Source organism: Muntiacus reevesi, chromosome 10, assembly GCF_963930625.1.
Source record: "Muntiacus reevesi chromosome 10, mMunRee1.1, whole genome shotgun sequence".
Taxonomy (NCBI): Eukaryota; Metazoa; Chordata; class Mammalia; order Artiodactyla; family Cervidae; genus Muntiacus; species Muntiacus reevesi.
This window is the reverse complement of record NC_089258.1, coordinates 77,486,999-77,505,286: the sequence shown is the minus strand read 5'-3', so window position 1 is coordinate 77,505,286 and position 18,288 is coordinate 77,486,999. Positions and strand designations below refer to the sequence as shown.

Below are 18,288 nucleotides of genomic sequence, written 5' to 3'. Positions count from 1 at the left end.
GGTTTAGAAATCTAAGCAAGTTAGAAAAGTAGGAGGGAGACCCAGACCTCAGTGACAGAGAGAGGGAGGAAGAAGGCAAAACCCCAGGAAACTAAGATACAAGCTTATGAAACACAGCAGCTGAGAGCCACTTGTTGTAGGATCAGTTACCTCCAAACTCTGTGTTAGACCTTTAAGAAAATATTCTGTTTATTTCATGGAAGAATGACAATCTGAGTTGGTTAAAAACATTAAATTATATATTATGTATATATGTTAAAAGAGGGAAGGAAATTCCTCAACTACCTACAGAACACAGGTAGTCAATGCAATGTCTTCCTCAGGAGTTATGGATAGCCAGGATATTGTATAATCAAGAACAGCAAAGTTGAAGAATTAATTTCATCATTAGGTTTAAAATGAATTATTTCCGTTTTTAAGTGAGCTCTTTGCCAGCTGTGCGGATCACAAGAGTGCTCCGCCTGGAACAGAAAGCTTGTTCAGCGTCTGTGTCACCTGTTCTGGCGGTTGTCATGCAGAGTGGATCCGCGGGCGCCTTCTTTTCCTCTCAAGGTCAGGAGGAGGAGAGGAGCTCATTTAGTCAGGAGTGGAGACAGAAGATGAGAATGAGGCTGTCAATTTTAAGATATTAAGTCTGATTAAAAATGTTGCATTTTGCTCTGATGAATTTGTCCCTAGAATTTGACTTCTTAATCAAGTTTGAGGGAGTTAGTTACCAGTGAAAGAATGAACGAACATTGCCAGCAGAAAAATAAATAACCTAAGAAGTATAATAGGAATTGTAATAGAAAGCAGCAGTAGGAAAAAGAACTGTAAAATTCATCTGAGTAGAATTTTAGACACTTTCTGTACTTTTCGTTAGTCACCATTGTGAAGGGTTCCCTGAAAATAGGAGATAATATTGTGTAATTTATAAGTTTTTTAGTAATTATTTTTTCTATTTTTATATTCATAATTTTCTTAATTACATTTTCAGAAAACCACATTTTATTGAGTTTAGACTTGTTTCACTTCTGAGTTCTTTAAACTTGAGTTGACTATAATGTTTAGAGATCACATGTTTTCTAAATAGTAAACCTATATTTTTACTTTGTTGATGACTATTATTCTCTGCTAAATTACTTCTAAATTATTTTCTTATTAATAAAAGTTCTAAACACTTAAAAAAATTTCCGAATCCTAAAGCATGCAAAGTAGGACAGTTGGAGCAAAAACAAAGAAGAAAAGATCATAAGAGGAAAAATTATTTGGGAAGTAGGATTACATACTATCTCCTTTGATATTCAGATATTTGTGTGTGTGGTATATGTTAAGTAGTCTTGCATCCATGAATTTTAAAAAACAAAATGAAACAACAGCAATGAACCAGCTTCATTTGGAGCAGGATGATTAAGTCTCAGACGTTGAAGAATATAAACCAGAGGTTTTAACCTGAGATTTCCCCTGCAGGGTGCTGTGATGCACACACATGGCAGATGGGCCCATAGAGGGCCTACTCTGCATTTAAAAACATGACATAAATAGGCCAAAGACAAGATGGAATATTCTCTACTCCTGAGCTGTTTAGAGCCTTAGCTTCTTAATAACCTCTTTGCTACAAGGTCATATTAAGATAAGAGCCTAAAAAGGCAGATTCTCACATATTTGAATAGTTTGGGAACCTTATCCTGTTCCTGACTGGACTTGATGCTTATTTTATGTACAACCCCAGTTACTAAGGAACAGCATCCTCAGAGTCTTTGAATGACCGTTAAATGATGAAATAAAATGAATGAAAGAATAAAAATACTCATGGTATTAATCATAAGTAATAGCCATAGTTACCATTCACTGAGCTTACGCAGTGACTAAACATCTCTGGAATAATTTTATGAGGTGGATATTGCTATCTTTGTTTTTACAGGCCAGGGCCCAGCAAGTATATTCAAGACCGTACAGTTTATAAGTGGTAGAACCAGGATTTAATCCCACTTTTCTCTTAACATATAGCTCTAACTTTTAACCACTGTACGTGACTACTCCATGCGGCATTGACATCTAGATGGATCTCAGGTGACTTGGAACATAATCTTTGACTTACGGTGTATTTGGGGTAATTTCTAGTGGTTAAAATTTTACTATTGACCTATTATAAAAGCCACACAAACTGCTGCTATCTTGGGCAGTGTTCAAAAGCCACAATAGGATGAGTATTTGCGTTATCCTAGAAGTAAGGGAACCAATACAACTGCAGCCCAATCCTGACTTCAGAGATTGTGGTATCCATGTGATGGGTGACTTTAAAGTAAATGTCAAGTGTGGGGGCTATACCCCATGATGCAGCTAGTCAGAGTGACCATACCCCTCCTCGATAGTCAGGGCCGAGGTTCTCTCAGAGAGAAGATGGCAGAAGCAGCACTCAGCAGTGTTTAGGTCACGGAGCGTTCCTGATTTCAATAACTGCACTTCATTTCCTGTGATCTGATGTTTTTCCTATTTGATATATTTTTTCAATGAGAGAACTGCAACTGTTTGTACTACTACTAGAAGAAATATTTGAGCTTTTCTAGAGTTTTATTGAATGATTCCCATTAGACTAACAGTGTCATCCCAGTAGGCTTGGTTTTAATAAAGTCAGAGGCTTTAAAATACAAAGGATCATAAGAGACTGTGACAGACAGCTGTATGTCAATCAAATGGACAATCCAGAGGAAATGGAAAAGTTCCTAGAAATGAACAATCTTCCAAGGCTGAAGCAGGAAGAAATAGCAGATGTGAAAAGACCAATTACCAGTAATGAAATGGAATCAGAAATAGAACAACTATCAGCAAACAAAGCTCCAAGACCAGATGGCTTTATAGGTGAATTCTACCAAACATTTAGTGAAACGGTAGCACCTGTCTTTCTCAAACTATTCCAAAAAGTAGCAGAGGAAATAGCACTCCCGAACTCATTCTATGAGGCAAGCATCACCTTGATACCAAAACAAAATAAAGATACCACAAGAAAAGAAAATTATAGGCCAGTATCATTGATGAACATAGATACAGAAATCCTTAACAAAATACTAGCAAACCAAATGCAACAATGTATTAAAATGACCATAAGCAATTATTATAAATAATAATAAAGTGAGATTTATCACAGGAATTCAAAAGATTCTTCAATATCTGCAAATAAATCAGTGTGGTACAACACCTTGAAGAACAGTATTAACAAGTTGAAGGATAAAAATATTGTGACCTCAGTAGATGCAGGAAAAGCTTTTGACAAGATTCATCATTCATTTATGATAAAAACTCTGCAGAAAGTGATCATAGAGAGTACACCCATAATAAAGACATGTGTGATAAGCCCACAGCTAATTGCATACTCAGCTGTGGAAAGCTGAAAGCATTTCCTCTCAGATCAGGAACAAGACAAGGAACAAGACCACTTTTATTCAACATAGTGTTGGAAGTTCTAGCTGTCACAGTCAGACAAGAAAAAGAAATAAAGAATCCAGATTGAAAAGGAAAAAGTAAAATTGTCACTGTTTGCAGATAATGTGATACTATACATAGAAAGGTCCTAAAGAAGCCACAAAAAACGTTTGGAGCCCACTGATGAAGTTGGTAAAGTTGGCAGGGTACAAAATTAATATGCAGAAATCTGTTGGATTTCTATACACTGACAGTGAACTATCAGAGAAATTAAGGAAATAGTCTCATTTACCATTGCATCAAAAAGAATACCTGGGAATAAACCTGCCTAAGGAAGTAAAAGGTCTGTACTCGGAAAACTGTAAGACATTGATGAAAGAAATTGAAGATGACATAGACAAAATGAAAGATATGTTTATAGATTGGAGAAGTTATTGTTAAAAATGACGATACCATGCAAAGCAATCTACTCATTCAGTGCAATTTCCTATCAAATTACTCAGGGAATTTTTCATAGAACTGGAACAAAAATTTTAAAATTTGTGTAGAAACACAAAAGACCCAAATGACCAAAGCAATCCTGAGAAAGTAAAACAGAGCTGGAGGGTTGACTTGGACTATATTACAAAGCTACAGTAATCAAAACAGTATGGTCCTGGCACAAACGCACACACAGAGATCAGTGAAACAGAATAGAGAGCCCAGAAATAAGCTCAGCACTTATGGTCAATCTGTGATGGACAAAGCAAGAATGTACAGTGGGGAAAAGTCAGATTCTTCAGTAAATGGTATTGGGATGATTGGACAGTTACATGTAACAGAATGAAACTCAACAGTTTTCTTAAAACATATCAAAAATAGATGGTTTAAAGTCCTAAAGATAAGACCTGAAGCCATAAAATTCCTAGAAGAAAATACAGCTGGAACACTCTTTGATATAAATTGGAGCAGGTTTTTTTTTTTTTTTTAATCTGCCTCCTAAAGCAAAGGAAATAAAAGCAAAAGTGAACAAATGGAGCCTAATTAAACTTACAAACTTTTGTCCCGCAGAGGAAACCATTGACAAAATGAAAAGACAGCCTACTGAATGGGAGATAATGCTTGCAAGTGATATGATCAATAAGGGATTAATACTCAAAATATATAAACAGAGTTGTTGTTTTTTTTTCCTTCAGCCTCGGTACTTATTTATATGAGAGAAGATATAGCATATTTGGATTATATTTCTTGTCATTGTATCATCCAGTATTTTCGTATATGCAGTTTTTGTTTTAGTATCAGATCTTAGCATACTTACCAGTTTTGGACACAGTTTTCGGGATACAGGGGAGCCTCTGTGCTGAGGATACATGGGGTGTGTGTTTATCATAGAGCCATGCAGTCTTCTCAGTCCAGGCTAAAATATTTACAGAAGTCACTGGTTTTTAGTTTAGGCTATGTTCCTTCTGTGGCTTTATGAACTGACCTAATGACTTTAGTCGGGCTTCCCAGGTGGCTCAGTGGTAAAGATCCGCCTGCACTGCAGGAGATGCAGGTTAGGTTGGTGAGTTGGGAAGATCCCCTGGAGGAGGAAATGGCAACCCACTCCAGTGTGCTTCCCAGGATAACCCCGTGGGCAGAAGAGCCTGGCGGCCTGTGGCCACGAGGTCGCAGAGTCAGCCCTGACCGAGCGCACATGCACGCCAGTCACGCTGTTGCCTAGCTCCTGATCACAGATACGTTGCAAGGGAGAGGCCTGACAGGCTACCACCAAAACAGCAAGTGTATTGGATAAATAAAGTTACTATATAAACATGGCAAAATACATGAAGAAACAGCTAGAGATTTTATTTCAGTCATTGAAAATAGGCCTTTGAGGTACAGGATTTAATGTCATATTTAACTGGAGAGAAAGCCAGAATTTCAGAGTAGAAGGAAGGAGGTAGTGTAGCATGTCCTAACTTGAAAAAACATTTTCCGTATTATAATTTTATACTTAAAAATATGCACAAAATCTGCTTTTACAGTCCCCACTATATGTCCGTCATACTCAGCCTCTGTACCTAGTGTACCTAACACAGGGCCTGATAGCGTTCAATACATGTTCATTTTCTGAAATTAATGAGTGAATGATCTAATAAAGGAAGAAAGAATATACAGCTTAACAAAATCTTCACTTATTGGTGTGTTCCCGAGGTAGACTTTGCTTTCTACTTACTGGAGATTATCAAGGAGGATAGAAGGTGAGATTTTCATGGCTGTCTGGTGGGTAACTTTAAAAGATGACAAGGATCAGTCTACTAGGAAAATCTTGGGATTGTGTGAATTGATTTCCCACCCCTGCCCTCTTGCTGTTGATTTGTTGGATCCTGTTACCCAAATGAGTTTTATCTTTGATTTTTGTGTTTTCTTTTTAAAAAATGTGATTAATGGGGATAATGATACGTTCTTTACCTTTTTACCTGGGTAGTAATGAGAAAGAATAAGAGTGAAAGTTTAAAATCTTATAAAATATAAAGCCCTCTTGTTTGTGTAATTATTTTTTTTACAGGCTGCCTAAGTTATATCTCTGTGAATTCTGTCTAAAATATATGAAAAGTAGAACTATTCTGCAGCAGCACATGAAGAAGTGTGGATGGTTCCATCCTCCTGCTAATGAGATTTATAGAAAGAATAACATTTCTGTTTTTGAGGTAAAGTAGAAGATGTTTGGTAGTTGTCTTCCTATCCGTTTCAAACACAGTGCCCCCTGGGCTTTATCCGATTGCACAGCTTGAGTTGTTTTGGAAATGTTTTACTATTGTTCACTCACTATGGAGTCAGTAGCTCAGCTCTATAGGAGAGAAGCAGAATTAGGTCAGTCTAAGTGCTACCAGTTCACAAACTTGATCTCTGAATAAACTATTTTGTATTTCATTGAATCAAAGACATCAGTTGTAACATATTTTATGTTCCACTCAGAAGATAAAAGTACTGCAAATTATGTGAGAGAGAGATATATATATATATGACTCCATTTGATTTTTTAATGCCAACAGATTTTACTTTTGTATAGATGTGATAAGATTGTGTCTTAGACTCTATGAAACATGGCACTTAAAAGATTTCTACTGCTCTATTTGAAGGAGTATTGTGTAAAGGTATATATGTAATAGCTGTAGTGAATCCTAATAATATCTCCTGACTTCATCATGACTGTTTGACTTACGCTTCATCTGTGATTCTGTGTTGTTAATAGTGGTTTTTAATTCCTTGATCTCAGTTCTGTGGTTTGATTTGCCCAACTATTAATTGAGTACCTGCATGTGCTCAGTTCTGTTAATTCTGATGATGATAGACTTTCAGGTTGTCAGGGTCTGCTCCATCTCTCACTTTCTTAATCTTCCCAGAGCTTTTATTTTAGGTGAGGAATAGAGGAGCTCTTGACCTTTCAGGGAGGGAAAAGGTGTTTTGTACAATAAATTGCTTAAATTGCTAAAGAAGTTGCATTCTTTTTTTTTTTTTGGCTACACATTGTGGCTTCTGGAATCTTAGTTCCCCAACCAGGGGTTGAACCCCAGACCCTTAGCAGTGAAAGTACACAGTCCTAAGCACTGGACCCCCACGGAGCTTCCAGAAGCTGCAGCCTTAAGATGTCAGTGTCTCTGGGTCTGATGTAAGCAGTCACTGGCGTGTTCATGAAAGAACGCACCCTGCAGGGGTGTTGGGAGCACAGAGCCTCCTGCTCCTGCTCCTGGCCAACCAGAGTCCATGAAACACCTCACTTGCCAGGTTGCCGCCAAGGGAACCTGCTCCTTGCTTTTGACAATAGATAATAATCCCTCAAGGAGCTTTATTTAGGGGGAAACCTCATTTTGGCAGTCAGATTACATTGCTTCTGGCTGCTGGCACAAGTTAAACTATTGTTTTACTTTGTTTTGCTTAACAGATGTATTTTAGAAGAGGTTACATTTAGATCTTTTGTTGAATTAAATAATTTAAAAAATAGATCAGCTTGCCATCTGAAGGATTCCCACAGTCAGTCTTTTTATAAAAGCAAAATGCTCTTTTGAAAATGGCCATCACCTCCTTGTCTAGCCTTTTTTTGTGCTTTGTTGAAGTGCAGTGTTCTGTGTATTTAGTTGTCTTAAAGTAGCAGACACTGTACTCTGCCATTTCAAGAGACAGCTTCCAGATCCATTGTGTTCTGAGAGTTGCCACCTCTTCCTGGGCTGCACTGGGTACTCACAGGCGCTCTTTGCTGACGTGTTATTCTAGAATTAAAGAGACACCACGCTGACTGTTTTGTCTGTTTTTTCCTCTAGGTTGATGGGAATGTGAGCACCATTTATTGTCAGAACCTGTGTCTCTTGGCAAAGTTGTTTCTTGACCACAAAACACTCTATTATGACGTGGAGCCATTTCTTTTTTATGTTCTAACCCAGAATGATGTCAAGGGCTGCCACCTTGTTGGCTACTTTTCTAAAGTAAGTATACAGCTGAAATCTGTCTTGAGTGCATGTGGCAATATGAAACAGTCTCGTTGTCATTAGGAGGCAGTACAGGACGCAGCCCCTGCTGGGGGCCATGTAGCTTTCTGGAGAGGGAAACGGGAGGACCCCTGAGACGCTTGCCGGGTGCCAGCAGGTGCCTAGTAACACTCAGCAGACTGTTCTCTGCTGGGAACGTGGAGCTACCCACACCCCAGAGGGAAAGCTTTGCCATGGCTTCTACTCCCATGGTGATGATAGGTAGAACTTGTGACATAAACAGAGTCATTACCTGTCTGAGTTCTTTCTGTTTAAATATTCTCTTCCCAATTTGAATGTTAGGCATAGAAGTAAGAATTTTTAAGAAGTCATTTTTATTAAAGGATACTTTCTCTTCTTCATTTTTCCATTCTCTTGAAGAGAAAAAAAAAGTTTCTTTTGTTGTCAGACAACATAAAAGATGCAGTTTTACTTAAAGCCCATGATAAAATCTAACTGTATAAAAATAGTTAAGTGAAAAGCCCTAGTTGTTAGTAGGCTGTTTCAATAGTTAAATATAATTTGAAATATATTGCTTTGTTTATAAAGATGTATTTATACCCACCGTATGTAGCAGCAAAGCAGGTGCTACAGTAAAAGGAACTTGGAAGTCAATGATGAACTGTCTCACTTCTAGGGTCCACATTGACGGCAGTGTTTGTGGCTTTGCAGATCAGTCAGGACTCGGATTCCTCTGCTCATCTCAGGCGTTGACATACTGTTTTTGAGTTGCAGATGGTGTTGGGTGGCGTCACTTCAGTTTATGTTTTTCTCCAGGGGATGGTTGCTTTGTGGGGAATGCCAGGGACTTAACACTGTCCTCTCCCTCTCAGAGGGGTACTTTCTTCTTAAAGTGCATTGCTAATCCCAAAGGACCAGGGCTGTGGTTTTGATTGTTAATCTTTGTTTCTTAAAAATTAACACTAGTAGTTAGTCTTACCGGCCTGTTGTTTTAAAACTAGGCTTTTGTTTTCTTTACCAGGAAAAGCACTGTCAACAGAAATACAACGTTTCCTGTATAATGATTCTTCCCCAGTACCAACGCAAGGGCTATGGGAGGTTTCTCATCGATTTCAGTAAGGATTATAGTAACGTAACTGCTAACTGTATCTTCTTGTGGACTTTCTTTTTGTTGGACATGAAGTATTTTTAAATTGCTAGTATTAGATATGAGTTTCTATGTGATTTATAGCAAATAGTTTTAATTTGCAGCTATTAATTTACAGTGGAACTTAGTTTTATTTACTGCAATAATTCTGTCTCATAGCAATATTACAAAGCTTTGTATAAGTACTTAAATTAGCACTAATGAAGAAGTGCAGCACCTGCCCTATTTTTCTTACCCAGTTATCTGAGAAATGTGCACATCGCGTTTTAGTTACAGGCTCTACCTAGTGAAAAATATCAATGCACCTTTAAAAATGATAGAAGTAAATGATAGGGTAAATAATGTAATTTGAGTTAAAAATTGAAAGCTAACTGTTCTAAAAAGGTCATTGTGGAACTTGCATTTTGTTTTATACATTGATAATCTTGCTTTGAAAGTAAATGTGTATTTGAGGTAAATTTTCTATTAATTCCTGGAGAAGGAAATGGCAACCCACTCCAGTATTCTTGCGTAGAAAATTCTATGGACAGAGGAGTCTGGCTGGCTGCAGTCCATGCGATCGCAAAGAGTCGGACATGGCTGAGCACACATGCCTTCTGCTGATTATGAGACACTGGTATTGGAGGGAGTATTTTCCCTCAGATATTTGCTCAAAATAGTGATGTTTAAAGGAATACTTTCAAAAGTCATGGAAAAGGATTCTGATAGGCAGTTCTTCTAAATATCAGATGATTACATTTCTAGTGTTAATTCTCTCACATGGACCAGTGAACCTTATTCTACCTAGCCTTAGACTGTGTCCCTAACCATATTTAATTGGAAATATGTGCCAATATGTGACACAGTATAACCACCATATGTGGTTATTTTTTACATTTTCCTGTGCTTTTCTTCCAACTAGCAGTAGAGGATAAAACACACACTATTTCCTTTAGTATCAATATATTGTTTTGAAATAGAACTCGTGATTGGATGTGTTATGCCATTAAATAGCAGAGTTGGGTCTTTTTTTTTTTTTTTTTGGAGCTATACAAACAATAGTCTATATGATTATAATGTTTGTTTTTAAAACTTTTCCTAATGTAATGTATTTTCCCACTTTACCATTCTTAGATGGATATTTTCTTTGATGACAAAATGCTACCTTTTTCTGCCATCTCCATTTTTGATACTTTCCCTTAGAGTTTATTCCTTTCTTTTCCTGCTCCATGCATCAGACAATAAGACAGAGTAATAGCACCACACACAGTAATGCTGGCATGCTGACATTCTTGCTTTTCAAGAATTAGGGTGATGAAATAGAGAAATTGTCATATAGGTCCCTCATAGAACCACAATCTTAGTGGGATTATGTAAAAACTTGAAGGCAGTCTTACAGTGTGCAAACAAGTAGTTCTGTTGCCATCTAGTGGCCCAAATAAACCATGCAGGGATGGTTTCCCCCATCATACACTGAGGCAAAAAGCGTTCTTGCTTCGATCTTATCTGTGCAGCCCATTAATATGAAGTCCTGATTTTTAAGTTTGAATATTCTAACAATGTGATTTATATTAACTATAAACAAAGTAATACTAACTCAATGTCCAGAGTATATAAATTGTGTAATCTTCTTGCAAGTTTGTTTTCAAGTAATTTTGTAATTTTGTTCTTGAAGGAATTACCTTCTGAAATTACAGCCTATAACACTTGGATTGATTATGGAAGAAGGGCTTGTTATTTTTGTAAACTGCCATCTTTTAGGCTCTCTGACATCTTTGTGATTTGGGGGTTTCTTTAGGTTATTTGTTATCAAAGCGTGAAGGCCAAGCAGGGTCTCCAGAGAAACCGTTATCCGATCTAGGTCGCCTTTCTTACATGGCTTACTGGAAAAGTGTAATATTGGAGTGCCTTTATCACCAAAATGACAAGCAAATCAGCATTAAGAAGTTGAGTAAGTTGACTGGAATCTGCCCTCAAGACATTACTTCCACACTCCACCACCTGCGAATGCTGGACTTCCGGAGTGACCAGTGAGTATCACACCCCTTTGTATGACCTGTGAGAGGTGATTAGGTAGAGGTGCTGGGATCTGGCAGCCAAAGTATCGGTTAAAGTGCATGAACTGACTGAAGTGGTGTTACCTGGTGATCCTGAGACATCATTTTCCTTTATATATTTTATACTGTTGACCATTTTTTAAAAAACTTTCTTTCTAGTCTTCTGTCTAACTTTCGGATCTAAGCTACTGAATCTGTTATTTATTGGAAACACCTTCACAATACAAGTAACAGCTGCAGAAATAGTATCAACTAAAATACACAAATATGGTAGGGAAATTTGATTAATTTCCATACAGATGGCACAGAATGAGCTACAGGTCAGAGGAAAGACAGCTTACCTGTCTAGTGTGATGCAGAAAAGGTCACAAAGAAAGGAGGCATCTGGGCCAGAACGATGGAGAACAAAAGACAGAATGCAAGAGAATAGCAGAAGTTTCAAAGGTGGGAAGTGTGAGATAGGAAGTGACTGAAACAACTGCTTCCATCGCTCTCGTTGGATGTGAAGTCTTTATCCAGCTTCATGTTTCTGAGCCATCTCAGTGGTGTCTTTCCAGGCAGGCTTTTTGTGAAGCATTAATCTGCTCTCATTTCCAGGGCCTTCTGGGAGTGAGCTCCATATTCATTGTTGGTACTCCTGCTGCATCGTTGATTGCTATAAACTTTTCTCTGGTTTCAGATTTGTGATTATCCGCCGGGAAAAGCTTATCCAGGATCACATGGCAAAGCTTCAGCTGAATCTGCGGCCTGTAGATGTAGATCCGGAGTGTTTGCGCTGGACTCCCGTCATAGTCTCCAATTCTGTTGTCTCAGAGGAGGAGGAGGAGGAGGAGGAGGAGGAAGAGGAGGAGGAGGAGGAGGAAGAGGAGGAGAGAGAGCCGGAAGAGCGTCAGAGCCAGGAAGGAGAATTGGAGCCAAGTGTAAGGGCACGGGCGGTCCCCGGTGTTGATAACAGAAGAGCATGTGTTGGTTTTCTGAAACCAGTACTGTAAACTCACATTAGAATTTTCAAGTTTATTTCAGTGATAGAAATTTCAGGAAGACTGGGTTTTGTTTACTTATTTGTATATTTTCAAGCCTTATATCATTAGGAAACCTTCAAATTTGTTATATTGTGTTATGAGTATTTATCAGAGTGCCTATAAGCAGCTAAGTTTGAAGCTGTATAGAAATTGAGGAATCTGAATTAAATTTAAATCTGACCATTGTTTAAAATGAAGATTCATTTTCCTTAAAACATTAAGGAAATAATGTAAACAGTGCATATTTTCTAATAGAGCACTAAGCAGTTCAGTGTCTTTAGCCATTAAAAGGTTAATGAAGGTACTACTACATCATTTTCAACATTTTTCTTCATGTGATGCTTACTTTTCTCTGTTGTTTTTTTTTTAAAGCAGTGCTTTCATCCTTTAAAACTCTGTTTTCTGTTTTGATAGACATGAATAGTTTCAATGCCCCCTGTTTAGTGTAATTTTCCAAATAAAATTAAGTATTCAGAATAAAATAAGTCAAAATCATTCCAGAAATTTTCTTTCATTTTTTTGAGCATCCTCTTTGTCTTGCCCACACCCCAGAGTTTGTCTTCTCTCTGTTTCTAAATTTCTGAGAAATTTAATGAACTGTCTCATTTAACATTTACTAGATTGTAAGAAAAGTAATAGTCACTGTTTACTATTTGCATAGTGGTTAAGAGTACTGGCTCTTGGGTCAGACTACCTGGGTTTACATCCCAGCTTCTTCATTTGCTATTGCATGGCCTGGGGCAGATTACTTACATGTTCTGTGCCTCAATTACCTCATTTGTAAAATGGGGATATGATAATAATATTTCACATAATTGGTGTGGATTTTACCCATATAGCTTTTAAAACAGTGCCTAACGCACAAGAGATATTTATGTTAAGTGTTCAATAATGTTATTTTTGAGTGTTATCTGTTTTCTTACCTCAGCATTTAAAAGGCCAGAATAGGAGATGTAACCAAACATAGACTGAAAATTAACCAGCACGGTTTTATTTTCTAAAATCAGGTGGGGAAGTCTGCATCTCGCGAGAACAAAGAACAGGATTCTTACACTTCAGTAGAAAGTGAAAAGAAACCAGAAGTTGCGGCACCAGCCAGTACCACTCGCTTGAGCAAACAGGTCCTTCCCCGGGACAGTCCTCCTGCCAACAGCCAGCCGCCGCGGCGGGGCCGCTGCGGGAGGAAGAACAGAAAAGCCCAGGAGCGCTTCGGTGAGACGGACCCGAAGCTGCTCTTGGAGGAGGCGTCAGCCGCCCAGGAGCCGTACGGAGACTGCGAGGAAAAGTCAGAGCCTCCCCAAGAGCAGTACCTGGAGAGCGAGGAGCCGGCGGCGGCCTCCCAGGAGCAGCCGGGCCAGGACGGGAAGCCGGACGGGCCCAGGAGGAGACCCAGCGAGGGGCCTGAGCTCTGGCGAGGCCCGCCGAAGAAGAGCCCTGAGCCCCTGAAGTGCGGGCTGCCTGACGCCCACGACCGGCTGCCGCGTCGCTACAGCGAGGGTCGCTACTGCGAAGGCCGCTACGCGGACGGGGACCGCCCCGCGCTGCGGGGCTGCAGCGAGAGCAGCGAGGAGGACGGGGAGCCCGAGAGCCCCCGGTCCAGCTCGCCCCCGGTGCTCACCAAGCCCACGCTGAAGCGGAAGGTGCGCCCCGGGGCCCTGAGCGCTCGGGCGGGGGTCCAGTGTGCTAGCCTTGGCGCCGCGTGCCCCGCGTCTCCTAGCCGTGAGCTCCCAGTGAGCACGTGTGCCGCGCACTTGGCCCCTCTGCTTCAGGAGTGTTCCCCTGGAAGTCACACTTGCTTAGGGGCTGGTGGGCTGTTTCCAGCTTGCTGGTTCGATTTCAAATTATGACTTCTTAGGGATTTAGAAAATCCCCGGGGGACTTCCCTGGTGTTGAGTGGTTAGGACTTTCGCTTCCACTGTGGGGACCGTGGGTTCAAACCCTGGTCGGGGAGCTGAGATCCCGCAATCACAAGGCCAGAAGCCTGGATTAGAAATGTTTCTATTAGAAAAGGAGAGGCGCACACCCCGTGGTTGCCTGGACTGTGGGCATGACAGTGCTCGGAGTGAGGCCTGTCCCCTCGCCCTGACGGCGCTGTGTCCTGCCTGGGTCTCCTCTTCAGCCCTCTGTGGTTTCACTTAACTTTGTTTTCAAAGTATTTTCTAAACTATATTTCATCATCTTGCAAAGTTTGAATAACCAGATTATTGCTGAATGCTATGAGGTGGTAGTCACGGATCTGTTAAACCATATACCAGAGATCCCCCAAACTGTGGCATGAACTTTAAACATACCAGCCAGGCCGGAGTGCGTCAGCTCTCTGGATAAACCACCCTGGACTAGAGAGGTGGCAGCTTTCACCCAGAGCAATAAAATCATTCTTCCCCTTAGCAGAGCCTTGGGGGAAAAAAAAAGATAAGGCTATTTATAAAAAAGAGAGAGCTTTCCATTTTAGGAACAGTTTTAGATTTACAGATATATCGCAAAGAAAGTATGAAGAGTTCCTATATTCCCCATACCCCGTCACCCCTATTACTGACCTTTTCCCTTGATGCTGCACACTGGTCACAAATAGTGAACCAGCACAAATACATCATTAACTGGAGCCCACACTGTGTTCAGATTTCCCCCCGGCTCCCCAGGATACCGCCCAGCACACCACACACACTGCCTTTAGTTGTCATGTCTTTTTAGGCTCCCTGGTTGTTGGTGACAATTTCTCGGACTCCTTGTTTTTGACGAGCTTGTCAGTTTTGAGGAGTACTTGCTAGATATTCTGTAGAATGCCCCTCGTGGTATGAAAACAGGGTGAAGTGTTTTGGGAAGAAGGCCACAGAGGTAAAGTGCCGTTCTCATCACTTCGTAGAAGGGTGTCTGCCGTCGGCACACCAGGACCAAATACAGGGGCATTTGCTGTCAGTGTGACTGCTCCCTGTTGACGTTCACGCCAGCCCCAGTCGCCTGACCTCCACGCGTCAGGCGTGTCAGGCTTCACTCTCGAGCTACTGCCTTTTTCAGACCCCTTTCTATACTGTGCGCTTTGGAGAGAGGTTACTGCCTGCAGCCCATACCTAAGATGCAGGAAGTTACACTCTGCTCCCTAAGAGCAGAATATCTGTGTTAATTACTTGGAATTCTGTTGGGGAGAGTTACCTATTTTCTCCTGTTTCTTGTCATATCCATGTGGCCTCATAGATACTTACTTTCATGCCTCAGTCCTCGGATCACCCATTTCTCCTCAGAGCAGGGCCATGTTTAACCTCATTTGAAAAGCTGTGTTCTCAACTAGAAAGAGTAGTAAGTTTAAAGTGGAGAAAAATTGATTAATCTGCTGTTCATTACGTGACTGTGAAGAATATATCTTTGCCATCCTAGGCTTATGTTGCCTTTTAATGAAATAAAATTATGCTGTTTCCCTGTGTGAAAAAAGAATATAACAGGCAGTGAGTACATGTACAGGATACTTGTAAAGTTTTGAAGAAATTCACTTGACTAGGAATCGCAAATGATTTTATAGCCATTTCTTTACTGACTGGATGTGACCTTAAAGCAAGTCCTATAACCTTTCTGGCCTCTGTAGAATGAGGGGATTGAATTAGATCAGCTTTGGTAGTATATGATATCATTTTGTGATATCTATTATGTGATTTGAGATGTTACATCAACCATAGTCCAGAAGTATTTCTAATGTGCCACATCCCAACACCAGATTTATTTCTGTAATGTGCGCTAACACCAAGGAGATCTATACCGACTCCATATCCCCATGCTCCACTGTACCTCTGTGGATAGTGCATGACAACGGTATACGGCCTTCCTGGTGCTTCTGCTGACATGCACAGTGGAGCTGTGAGATGTACGGTGTTTTATTTCTTTTTTTCTCTTTTGAGGAAAAGAGAAGATACTAGCCTCTATGTCATTTCAGTATTGAAATAGGCTGCTTCCTAGGGTACTGAATGTAACTGAACTGTTAGGGGAATGACTCTTCAGGCATCTACTTTTTACTCTGTTCTTTTATATAAAGTTGTATTCAGTGATCCTTTTTGTATCTATGACACTTTATGTATATATAGTATCTTAACTATGGTATTTTGAAATACTGTTCAAAATGTGTTTTGGCAAACAGCATACTCATTTGATACGTACTAATTCTGTCAGGTTTAAAAACTCTTAATCATGTTATTAATGGAAATGACGATGTTCATTACCGTAAATAAAATGCTTCTCTCTCTCTTAAATAGAAACCAATTCTTCACCGAAGGAGGAGAGTCCGAAAGCGCAAACACCACAATAGCAGTGTGGTCACAGAGACCATTTCTGAGACCACAGAGGTCTTAGACGAGCCTTTTGAAGACTCTGACTCCGAGAGGCCGATGCCGCGATTAGAGCCAACGTTCGAGATTGATGAGGAGGAGGAAGAGGAGGAGGAGAGCGAACTCTTCTCTCGAGGCTACTTCCATCGCTTGACCTCCCAGGACGTTCTCAGGTGTCGGTCCGATTCGAAGAGGAAGTCTAAAGATGAAGACGATGATGAAGAGTCAGATGATGCTGATGGTACGTTTCACAGAGCGGTTGCTTGTTGTAGTTTCCTGGTTTTGAAAGATACAGCGGTGGTAGCTGCAAAGCCTCCAGCAGAGAGGGTGAAGGGCAGGTGACCCGCCGAGCAAGTGCAGGATGACTTGCAGCCTCTGCAGAGCTGTGTCGAGTGGGCTTATACGCACCTTCTGCCTTCGTTCTCTGTCCTTTTATCAGAGTACTTTTTCCCACTTCCCCCATAGCACCTGTTTTTGCCTCTGCAGAAAGTAGTCTTGCTGTTTGGAAAGTGTTCTTTTTGCCTAGTCCCTTCTTGGCCATTATGTGTGTCTCTAGTTAATGGGTAGATGAGACTTACTGTGAAGAAGATAATTAATAACCCTCTACTGGAGTGCGCAGTCTACAGACCTGGCCTGTTCTGCTAATTGTGTATGCTGAGTGCTTAAAATAGGCACTCAGTAAATACAGTTAAATGACTAAGTGCTTAGAAGTGGCTCTCAAATAAGGTCAGATTCCTGTAAATTGAACTTGCTTCAAATCTGTTCCTGAATCATATCTGTAATATGTCTTACTCAACGAGTAGTAGTAAATTTCTAATTAAAAGGGTAACAATACCTCAAAATAAGTTAAATGTTATGGCATAACTAAAAATCCAGTGATTAGACTGGTTGTTGTTTCCTCTTTAAAGATGAAAAGAAGGGGCTCATATATGACTTGGGTCCCAAACTAGTTCACATCGTTGCCCAAATTTCCTGCCTTGTGCTGTGTGGCCTCCTTGCCGGGGTCACACTGAAGCTGCTTTGCTTTACTGGACGAATTTGAAGGAATTGCATTGACACTTGGTGCATAAACCTATAGCTTTTATGTACTGACTAGTTGGGCTTTGCATTTTCTTTAGTCTCACATCTTTGTATAATCAATACTTTTAATGATGACTAAGTTTTTTGCTTTATGGTGCATGATTTTCCAGAATTTTATTGTGTTATATTTTGAGATACGTAACTAGGAAAATAAAAATTTATTTTGTAAAGATTGTGGCACTTTTGCAGAATTCTGTCTTATATCATCATAGATTAAAATAGTATCCTCTAAGTTCCTACTGAATAGAATTTTCTCTAATGTAGCCATTTCCTTTGTTTATTTTCAGGTTACTACTGGTAACTATACCTTTTTAGTCCCACCAGTTCCATCCCCCACCCCCTAAAAAAATACCTGTTCCTACCTTGCTGGTCTTCTTTTTAAAAATTAATGGGAAATGTGGATGTACTTAATGTCCCACCAAACTGTACACCTAAAAATGTTAAAATGGTAAATTTTATGCTATGAATATTTTATAGTTTTTAGAAAAAGTGATGGTGAGAAAGTGATGCTAATACCAAATTTATTTCTAGTAAACCCTTTGCTTCAGGTCAGTGTTTGTCCAGGACTCCATGCCTTACAGCTCTTTTCACACAGACACAACGCTGGCCGGGAAGCGTTCCTGTAGGACCCTCAGACATGGCCTGGAGTAGTTGGCTCATGGTATTGCCTGAAGTAATGATTTTGTAGAAACTAAGAAAACCAAAGCATAATATAAATGGGGTGGGATAAGTGAGATGATATGTAACTTACATGGTAAAGACAGCTTGTCACAAGTAGCTGTGAAAACTACTAGTATTTGTGTCCTTATAAATCTATCTCCATTTTTTAAATGATGATACTGA

General features: G+C 39.9%; 1 protein-coding gene across 3 annotated transcripts in view; it reads left to right on the top strand.

Moving 5' to 3' along the window:
- KAT6A (lysine acetyltransferase 6A) overlaps positions 1 to 18,288 on the top strand; it is a 103,791-nt gene that overhangs the window by 80,599 nt on the left and 4,904 nt on the right. For all 3 annotated transcript variants that reach the window (XM_065946435.1, XM_065946432.1, XM_065946434.1), the window contains exons 10-16: positions 5,933 to 6,074; positions 7,686 to 7,847; positions 8,872 to 8,965; positions 10,775 to 11,006; positions 11,713 to 11,953; positions 13,063 to 13,695; positions 16,294 to 16,606. In XM_065946435.1, coding sequence (XP_065802507.1) covers positions 5,933 to 6,074; positions 7,686 to 7,847; positions 8,872 to 8,965; positions 10,775 to 11,006; positions 11,713 to 11,953; positions 13,063 to 13,695; positions 16,294 to 16,606 — 1,817 coding nt within the window. The remainder of the gene's footprint in view (positions 1 to 5,932; positions 6,075 to 7,685; positions 7,848 to 8,871; positions 8,966 to 10,774; positions 11,007 to 11,712; positions 11,954 to 13,062; positions 13,696 to 16,293; positions 16,607 to 18,288) is intronic.